Source organism: Vigna angularis, chromosome 7 (genome assembly GCF_016808095.1).
Source record: "Vigna angularis cultivar LongXiaoDou No.4 chromosome 7, ASM1680809v1, whole genome shotgun sequence".
In the NCBI taxonomy this organism is placed as follows: Eukaryota; Viridiplantae; Streptophyta; class Magnoliopsida; order Fabales; family Fabaceae; genus Vigna; species Vigna angularis.
This window is the reverse complement of record NC_068976.1, coordinates 26,622,932-26,633,283: the sequence shown is the minus strand read 5'-3', so window position 1 is coordinate 26,633,283 and position 10,352 is coordinate 26,622,932. Positions and strand designations below refer to the sequence as shown.

Below are 10,352 nucleotides of genomic sequence, written 5' to 3'. Positions count from 1 at the left end.
TTAATTACTAAATCTCGATCAAATTAGATTTTTAATATAATCCATATTGAGTCTATGAATAATATTTTTTTTTTTACTTTCTTAGATTTATGAATCCAACCGGGTCATACTTCAATTTAACAAATTTGAGTGTTACTTTTATGTTATGATACAACAATATTTCAATTTGGATAACGTATTCATATTATGTTTACTTTAAAATATATCGTCAATACTTATTAATAAAATATTTAATCTATAAAAAAATATTATTCTTATAATAACAATAATTTATAATTTTATATATTAAAAATATTTAATATATAATTTTAATTTATATTTTCATAATTACAATTTGAAGAAGTTATATATATATATAACTTATCCGTATGTTATTAATTTTAAAATAAATATATCAACTTATGGGACACGTGCATATACTCTTCCATTCTCTTCAACTTTTAGCAAATGCAAATGAAACTTCAAACCCCAATCTAACAGTGAAACCCTCCCTCCAATTCTCACCTGAATTGGAACGTTAACATCATGATTTCTGATTGCTTTTCGGACGCAAATTCAATACAATGTGCTCTCCACTCCCTCGAGCACCTTCCCTTGTCACAGCGCCGAAAATTGCTGCATTCCCTAACGCTCCAAAACGGCACTCGAACGTCGCTCGCTTGCGAGCCCTCTCTGCAGTTCGGTACTGTTGTGAAAAAGGAGGCCGATAATTTCCATTCTCTGGTAAATTGCTATTATTATTATTTTATAAGCTGGTAGTGTTACTTTTGCTCTTAGTATAGTTTCGCTGATGTGAGTGTGAGCAATTCATTGTCGAGGAAGGTATATTGAATGACCTACTTTGGTAGATATATGGTGAAGTTAGGTTTGCTGACTGAGTTTTTAGTTGTTCTGGTTATTCAGTCTCAAAAGTTTTGAATTGGGCTTTTATGTTTTCTACCCGTGTCGAATGATTCGGTGCACTGAGTTCGTTATGATTATTTGCATTGGTTGCAACTTGTAGGAGACTCAACTGTGATTATGCCCTGATTTGCAACAGGAAACGTGTCCGATATTTGGAATTGATGACAGCAGAGTAGAGAAAACCAGTGCTAATGTTACCGTTTTAGCTGAATGTGCGACACTTTCTGCCTTTGCTGGTTGTGCCACTATAAAGGTTGAAGACTATCAGACTCCTTCGAGTTCTGTTGACAAGGATGGAGAAGCATCTATTCAGTTAGATTCTCCTACTCCAAAGGTGAAAAAGGAGATTCACGAAGTTGATGATCTAGATCATATTGTATTGAAAGAACGGCTAAGGATGCTACTAACTGGGTACTTTATGTTATTTTTTAATATTTTTTCTTTGGTTGGGCTATTAAATATACACTTTTTCTCATTGCCTTTAACTTTGTTTTGAACCTACTAAAACAACAACGAAAACTATTGGATAATGAATGAAAATAACGCAGCAAATGGACCCTTTGATATCTGTTGGAACTTTCATAGTATTATTAATTAATTAAGTAGTTTGTAAGAGTATTGAAGTCTTCATAATCTAGGAGATCTTCTAGGTTTTAATTTTTGCTCAAAACAAGTTGTACTTAATTTTTTGTGTATATGGTCCTAAATATGCTGACTATGATTCACTCAAGCAAATGCATAATAATTCTCATAGTCTCCTTTCAATCTCTTCAAGTTGTTATCAAAGTGATTTTACTTATTGCGTCTATAGGTTTTGATAGGTTCAAGGGAAATATTTATATTAGGAAAAATAAAAGGGACTGTCTCTGGGTAGGTTTATTGTCTCAGAATTTTATAAAGTATGTGTAGGCAGTTGTTTTTGGCAGTTTTTCATTGTTTTTGTACACTCTTAAAAGAGTAGGAAGAGTGGAGAGTCTGGTCCTCTCGAATAACCAGAAATTGTATGTGTTGAGTTTCTCCACATTGGAGGAAACTTGGTATGTTGTTGGAATAAAGATGTGCAGTTTCTAAAACATCTCATTATAGGTCTAAAATAACCTATCATTGGTATTCAGAGCCTCATTCCTGGTGAAGTGGGGGCATATTGCAGGTTATGGTCAACACAAGAATGGAGGCAAGATGAGATGGGTTGGAGAAGATTGTCCACGAACAATCAAACGAGAATAACTGACGCTTTCAGCGGTTAGAAGAGATGTTTCAAGGTCTGACAGGGGTGGTTGAACGCCTGACATCCTCTACTAAGCATCAAGAGGCCCAAGATTCTATTGCCATGGATGGCCGTGAGGATAATGGGGTAATGAAGGAGGAAGTTCTACTGGGATTTCTGCCACATGGAGGAAGTTGAACATTCCTGTGTTTGCAGGGGACGAGGCTTATGGGTGGACCAATAGATTAGAATGGTATTTCCGTTTGAAAGGGGTTAGTGAGGAGGAGCGAATGAAGGCTGTTATGGTGGCATTGGAGGGGAAAGCTTTGAATTGGTTTCAATGGTGGGAAACTTGCCATCCGCATCCAACATGGGAAACCTTCAAAGATGCGGTGGTTAGAAGATTTCAGCCAACAATGTTGCAGAACCCATTTGAAGTTTTTCTTGGCTTGCGTCAAACTGGACCTATAGGGAATATATTGAGCAATTTGAACAATATGCAGCATTCATGAAAGGAATGCAACAAGATTACTTGGTGGGCATATTCTTGAATGGGCTGAAGGAAGACATAAGGGCGGAGGTTAAACTTTATGAACCCCATAATCTTGCTGAGTTAATGATTAAGGCTCAAATGGTGGAAGAAAAGGTTAGAGTCACCACCAAGGGGACTCTCTCAGTGTGCAACTTCAAAGTAACACCTATAGACAATTGCCACCTACTTGCAGTTACTCGCAGGAAGGGAGAAATCTAGTGGGTTTTACCAACTCTAACAAAGGAAGTGGAGAGAGCAGTGGCTGTGTGAGCACCATCAATAGTTATCCTATTGGGACTCAACAAGGAGGGACACCATTTAGAAAATTGTCCCAAGAAGAATTGCAAGATAAAATTAAAAAGGGCTTATGCTTCAGGTGTGATGAAAAGTTTGGGCCTAATCATACTTGCAAAAATAAACATCTCCATATGCTGCTTATTTCGGAGAAGGGAATGCAGGAATTAGGGGAATCTGCTGCCTGCATTCATAAAGAATTTCCAGAATTTCACCTTGAGGATAAGGTGCACCTTCATGGAGGGAGTGTTGATAGGTTTGATACAGTTTACAAAATAAAGAAAAAAGAAGGTAGTTCGTCCAGTTGAAAACACCTCTCACCCATTGAAAACAGCTAGGAAGATGCTACTACCATCAATAAGGAGTTTTCTGCTTTTCACCTTAAGGACAAGGTGAAACTTCATGGAGGGGTATTGATAGGTTCAAGGGAAATATTTATATTAGGAGAAATAAAAGGGACAAACAGTTATAACTGTCTGTGGGTAGGTTTTATAAAGTATGTGTAGACAGTTGTTTTTGGCAGTTTTTCATTGTTTTTGTACATTTTGAAAAGAATAGGAAGAGTGAAGAGTCTGGTTCTCTCGAATAACCAGAAATTGTATGTGTTAGGTTTCTCCACATTGGAGGAAACTTGGTATGTTGTTGGAATAAAGATCAGCAGTTTCTAAAACATCTCATTATAGGTCTCAAAAACCTATCAGGTTTCTGCTCTTTGATCCAACAAAATCATAGAAATCCTTTGTCAATAAATAATTCAAGAATAGGCCCATCAACAAATGGTCTCATCAAACTACTCTTCCGGGAAGTATGTTAGGTTTCTTGGGGACAAGAAACACATAACTCTTTCTAATAAGGATACCGAACACACAACACACACACTCACAATTGAAACTCTGTATTATTAAACTGGAAACAAAGAAAGTGTTTGGAAACGTCCAAGGGAACAACATCCCCTTTCTTCCATGATGTAACAAATCCTGTCAACAACAAATATACAATCCAACGTGTCTGTCCCAAGACACTAACCCACCTTATAAAGCCAAACTCTCCCTAAGAACTTATTCTATTAGAAGTCTGAGCTGAGTGCTGTTTCAAGCTTTTTTGTTGTGTGGCAATCCCAAAAGCATATCATTCACAATGGGTGGAAGAGACTTGTAATAATAAGCTTGCTGGAAAGGACTTGAATTGCTTTTAACCAGATGACACCTATTGTCTCTTCAGAAAATAATAAATGAAAAAAGGGATTTAGAACGTATTTATGCAAATTAGCTTTCCTCTTTTTACATGGTATGTTCTTTTAGTTCTTTTCTTTGTGGATGTAACAACTTTGAATGGCATGTATATTCTAAAAGTTTAATACCACAACCACTTGTCTCCTTTCAGTTTTTTCCTTTTTTGATTTCAGTTTCTTTTAACAAATAATTTGTTCGGTTTGGTCCAAGCATTTTATGACTAAAGAACCAAGCTTATTGCAACGAAAATATGAAATGTCATATTTTTGCCATTGTAAAGAACCAAAGTGAGAAGCTTTTGTTTGAAGGAAGTTAGATAGAGTTTGTTTCTTTAAACATGGTTCAAATAATATATATTTTTATTGCAGGAAGCTTCCAGGATTGTCAAATACAGTTTTAGAGGTAATTTAATATTATTTTTATTTACTTCAATCACATATTTAGTTGAAAGACTGAGAGTTAATCATAACTCACTTCTGGTTATATTTATTGAAAAATAGCTAGCTTGTTACTCTTTTCTGGTGATTTAGCGTTAATTCTTGATAACTATAAGTAAATTATTATATCGGAGCGTATACATCTATTGCTTAGATGCTAATAAGGATTACAATGCCTGTGAACTTCGAGAAATAAATTTTTTGGATGTTTCCTTTCTGTCCTTGATTTTTCAAAATGCATATCTTTTCTTTCTTCCCTTTGGTTCTGAAAAATTAATTCTTGATATAAAAATTGTTAGAATAAGTTATTTTGAATGGAATTTATTGAAAAGTTGCAGTGTGCTTTGTGCAGTACCTAGTTTTTAGATATGTCCTTTCTTATTCTCTTCTCTTTCCTTTCATACATTGTATCTGAAATCTCCAATGTTACTATAAATGAGACCCCAAGAGAGGTAGATTCTCTCTCAAATTCATTATATATTCTTTTGTATTTTTCAAAAGTAAAATAATATTTTCATTTCAGGAACGATCATCAACATTAACAATGTTTGAAGAATGGTTTCTGCTGGTTAATGAGTAGTCACTTTTTTTGCATCTACACAATTTATTATCACTCACTAACCAGCACCTTATTTCCTATAACTTTTGTTGTATTTTTTTTATGGGCATGGCTCAATTCAATTGTATGTCAGGAAAAATGAACTGCTACTCCTTGATACAGACCATTAGGGTGGATATTGAAGAAATTCCACATTTGTATTTGTTAAAATTAGAATTAGTTTGGGGAGTATGCCTGGAATCTTACGATCAAATGGTTCAAATCACAGAATTTTGAGGCAAATAGCATTGCAATGATGACTTTTTCCTTTGTTTTGTATTAGTTTCTTGCTAGTCTGTGACTTACAAACACTGGAGATATGAAATAGTATTTTGTTTTGCGTTCATATCATGTAGTCATTTTCTTTTCTAATTTAAATTGACATGCCTATACTTTCTTTGCCATGTTACCGCCAATAGGATGTTGTTTAAATACTTTGTTCAAATACTCTCTTAGAATAGTCTCATGTTGATTTTTCAGAAGTCAATCAGTTTTATCATGCTTGGATCTCTTAAAATTTTAACGTATTTGTGTAACAGAGTAGTAATGGAGGCTTGTTGGAAACCATCATGGAAGAGACTCTTAAAAACGGAGATGACCAGATTAATTCTGCCAATGGGAAAGCAGCAGTGGTTAGAGACCAGTGTAATGACTTCCTAGAAGGAATTAATATTTCGCCACCACTTGGAGCCACATGTGTATCATCCTTATTAACTGATAATGCCTCATCTGAATCAAAAGGATCGGTAATTTCAGCTGGCCTTATAGAAGATGGGCCTATATTAAAATCCAGAGGAATAGTCATGCAAATTGATTCACATGTGGAACATAATATCATAAACAATGATGGCCCTTTTAGTTCAACCTCTCCAACCTTTGTCAAAGTTAAGGATGAACCTTGGGATTACTGTGAAAACCTCAATGTTAACAAGGATTATTTGGGTAGGATTTCTATCGTACTCCCAAATGTAAAACATGAAAGGGAAGTCCATAATGAAAATGACGATGATCAAGTGGACCATATGAAGTTAATTGATCGACTAAATTTTCTGAAGTCTGGAACAGATTCTAGTTTACATATTTCTACAGGCTACTCATCTTTGAAGAAAATTCGGCCTTTTTGCTCTTTATCGAGCCCTATTTTTTCAAAATCCACTAAACCTTCAAGCATCAACTGTAGGCGCAAAAGAAAAAAAACAGCCACGTACTATCTAATTCTCGTATTAAGTTGCCCTCTTTAAAAATTATGCTGACTTTACTTCCATAACCATATCATATAGTATAATAGATCCTCCAACTGTTAAATTCTTTTTGCAGTGATTCAGTTCAGGAAGCACTTGAGGAGGATGCTCCCGGGCTCCTGCAGGTGCAATGTTTTAGTTTGTGTACAGTCACTGAAATTGGAATTTATATTAATGTTCTTGCAAATGTCATTTGGCAGGTATTGCTTGACAAAGGTGTGTTAGTTGATGAAATTAAGCTTTATGGAGAGGAAGAAAATGATGAAACGTTGGATGAATCATTTGGTGAAGATAGCTTTTCAGAACTTGAGGCTGTGATGGCCAAGGTGAAGAACATACTATAATTGTATTGTCTTAATGGTTTTGCCTTTTATTTCATTTCAGGGCCAAACTAACTCAAGATATCAGTAAGTTATAATGTTTAATTGTTTTCCTTTTCATTTCATTTCATAATTACTGATAAATAGATTTTGTCATACATGGACATGGATGGCATGTGTATAATAAAATTTATTAAATTAGGGAAAGATCTAATGTTGAGACAACAGATCTTAAATCAAAAGAGAGAATCATTGTTTTAGTTCGAGTCAAACAGTGTTTTTTTGTTAGGTAAAACATAACATATAATATAATCAATAAACTAAAATAATAAAAAGTATAATAGTATTAAAATTATATAAAAAGAACTATTTAAAGCATAATAGATAATATAATATTTTATTTGTTATTTTATTAACAGGTATCAATGTTAGCATTTTATTTGTTAATGATTTGAGGTAGTTTGAACTTAGTAGTATTGTATTGACAAACTTGGTTACTTTATTATTTTGGTTTGCTGTATTGTTTTATTATGAACTTGATATGTTGAGTAACTACATTATTTATTGTTATTTTAATATTTTTAAATTAAGTAAAGAGCCTATATGAGTTGAGGTAAATTCTCAAGTTGGACAATGTAGTGCATGGGGTACATGTTAGGCATGACTTTGTTGGTTTTGTTAGCGTGTAGTTTGTGACTAAGATGTCATAGGTAGACAATAATTGACTATTATTCTCTTCTGAGAAAATTATGATTGCGATAGATATTCTCAGATAAAGCATTCTCCTAAATAAAAATGGGACATTTTGGTACTGTTTTTTGGGTGTATTAAATGTATCTCCTTTTGAAGAAAAGGAGTCATTGTGTTTCTCAAGATTTTTCTCCCACACTCATTGCTGCTTCAATCAGCAGGAAATACATAGATTACTTTTCAATAATCGGTTATTATGATGGAACCTCATCAAGGGGAGAAAAAGCTAGTTTTATAAGAGAAATGAAAGTGAACCTTTATTGTTTAGTTATATATGAATGATTGGGTGCTCAAGATTCACTCTTTCATTTTTCTCACATCCATGCTGCTCCTGGTTGAACATACCATGTTTAAACTTTTTTATTATGTTTGCAAGTTTGATTTGAAAAATCCAGGTTTGTTTGGCAGAAAAGGAATAAACTAAAAGAAAATGAACATTATTTTCCACTAATTTATTTATTAGCTAAAATGGGGGAAACTGTTTATCATTAGCTTTGTTGTGCTCTTAGGAAGAAAAAGAATGAAAAGACGTTAGTATTTTAGATAATCCAAATTCAATCACTACATTTATAATGATATATAATTAAATGGGACCAGATAATACTAACTCCAAAAACTACTGCTGATAAAAAGGGCTAAATCTGAATCCTCAGTATTTATATTATTATTATTACATGGAATTGTTGAAGTATTTTTCTAATGAGTTATTTGATGGATTTAATGAATTGCTTTAGATTTATTTATTTTTTCCCTTCAATGGGAGACAGATTTCTTCTCAACGACACACTTTTTTAAAATTCCCTTTAACACGCGGCTCAAAGACTTCAAGAGCAAGTTATTGCTTTGCTTGTCTATTCTCACTTGTGGAGCAGGTAATTAGTTTCTTACAAACTTACAGTGTAGAATATTTGTTTTATGCTTATTAATTCTTAGTTTATGTATGTAATGTTCATATTTTCTGCTACAGACACGATATTTAAAATTTCGAAAGTGGCCAGTTGAGTGGGGTTGGTGCCGAGATTTGCAATCGTTTATTTTTGTTTTTGAGAGACATAACAGGTGCTTGATTTGCATAAAAGTTCATCCTTTTGCTCTTTTCTTTTCTTGTCATTACATTCCACGATGTTTGAGTTGGATTTTAATGCAGGATAGTACTGGAGCGTCCTGAATATGGTTATGCAACATACTTTTTTGAGCTGGTAGAATCCTTACCTGTCCAATGGCAGGTCAAGCGGTTGGTGATTGCTATGAAATTGACTACATGTAGCAGAATTTCCATTATTGAGAATAAAGAATTGGTGGTAGTGACTTCATGCATATTTTAAACACTGTTGGATGAATTATTACTTGATGGCTTTAGAATCTCTTAGCGTGAGTTTTTTCGTAAGCTATCAAAGGAGGGAAAAAAATGAAATGAACTTCTTGATAACTAAGTTTATGTGGACAAGATAAAAATAAATTTAGAAAAATCATGAGAAAAGTTTTACAAATTAGCTTTAGCTTAGCGGAAGTTAAGCAAAGCTATAATTTCAATTTTTTTTTTCTTAGAATAAGCTTATGGAGAATCTTATCTAAACAAACCTGTGTTTTGCTACCTATATATAAAAGTTCCCTGTTAAGCTTGTACCCAAAAGATCTATCAGTAATCCCAAATTACGATAATCTTTTTGCATCTCTTCGTTAGCTGGAAGCATGCTTTGATTTTGTTTTTCGTAATATTTGATGGAGTTTGGCTTTTAAGTTGATATGGATCAAAGTGATAGAAAATATAAAGTTGATTGTGAAAGAGAAGCGATTATAACTATTTTGTTTTTGTATAACACCCGTATCATGAAAGAATTGTCAGCCAACCTATCATTCCATAAGATGTTCTTAAAGCAAAGCATGTATGATTAATAACTACCCTGTTATTTGATTGTCCAAATTTTTAGATTAAATGTTCAATTAGTGAGTGAGTCTAAATTAATATCCAAAGCCGGTTTAGTTACTCCTTGCAGTCTGTCCTTTTATTTATTTGTTGTTTTTAATTCATCAGTCTTTCTTGTGTATTATATTTTTCTGTCCATTTTTTAGTTCTTCTCTTTTATGTGAAGTCTTTGAATTGAGGCAATAAGTTACTCTTACTACTGCTATCTGCCCCACACCAAGCTGAAATTTGCTATGCTCAAAATTGTCTTTGCATAGGTTGGAGAAGATTTGAGTGAAGGTGAGGCCAAGGTGCTAATGGAATTTGGTTGGATGCCCAGTACTGGCCTGGGAACTATGCTTAACTACTGTGACAGAGTTGTGCATGACAGGAAAAATGAGGAATTTTCTTCAGAATGGCGATCTAAAATAGGGAAGTTACTGGTGGATGGTTATAAAGGTGGAACCAAAGTGAAGCCTAATGTTCCGATAAAAGATTCTCAAAGCCCTGTCATTGACTCAAGCTGCAGCAGGCCCATGTCTGATTAGAGGTTAGTTTGTGCAGGAAAGTCTTTTCCATGTACCTTGTATAGTATTTATTGATAACCGTCTTGCAGACAGCTATTGTAGAATAGTTCAACATTTGTTAAAATCCACATTATATCATTTACATAAGTATGCTCTTTTTTTTTTTGTTTAATTTTATTTTATTGTAATGTCTGCACTGAATACCAGGTGCTTTGGACATTGGAAATCTGTTTTTAATGTATCCATTTTAAGTTCAACCCTCTCATGGTAAAGAGGGTGCAACCTTCTCCGTTTTATAAAATTTCTTGATTGATTTTCTTTTGTTCCAACATGTCTACAATGAAAGGAAGGTGGGCCAAAAATTTAATAGAATGTTAGAAAAAAGTACTTTGGTGAAACACAGTA

General features: G+C 33.7%; 1 protein-coding gene across 5 annotated transcripts; it reads left to right on the top strand.

Moving 5' to 3' along the window:
- The first annotated feature begins 412 nt into the window (after positions 1-412).
- Positions 413-10,111, top strand: LOC108338506 (uncharacterized). Of its 5 annotated transcripts, none has more exons than XR_008250646.1 (10): positions 413-723; positions 1,040-1,314; positions 4,537-4,570; positions 5,743-6,407; positions 6,521-6,569; positions 6,645-6,770; positions 8,249-8,386; positions 8,482-8,573; positions 8,667-8,748; positions 9,699-9,836. XR_008250646.1 is itself a non-coding variant. In XM_017575423.2 (10 exons), the coding sequence occupies exons 1-10, from the start codon at positions 526-528 to the stop codon at positions 9,712-9,714; spliced, it is 1,680 nt and encodes a 559-aa protein (XP_017430912.1). In that variant the 5' UTR covers positions 413-525; the 3' UTR covers positions 9,715-9,847. The 5 variants fall into 5 exon arrangements, 4 of the variants coding, with proteins under 4 accessions (XP_017430912.1, XP_052736733.1, XP_017430910.1 ...); XM_017575423.2 differs by having other exon boundaries at positions 8,662-8,748; positions 9,699-9,847; XM_017575421.2 differs by having other exon boundaries at positions 415-723; positions 8,662-8,815; positions 9,699-10,111.
- The last annotated feature ends 241 nt before the right edge of the window (positions 10,112-10,352 follow it).

Excerpts from the sequence above, each read along its gene's own strand:
- LOC108338506 (XM_017575421.2), top strand. The coding sequence starts at position 526 with ATGATTTCTGATTGCTTTTCGGACGCAAATTCAATACAATGTGCTCTC. Across the intron at positions 6,771-8,248 it reads TTGAGGCTGTGATGGCCAAG|ATTTATTTATTTTTTCCCTT; the intron begins GTGAAGAACATA and ends GAATTGCTTTAG. Across the intron at positions 8,387-8,481 it reads TATTCTCACTTGTGGAGCAG|ACACGATATTTAAAATTTCG; the intron begins GTAATTAGTTTC and ends TTTCTGCTACAG.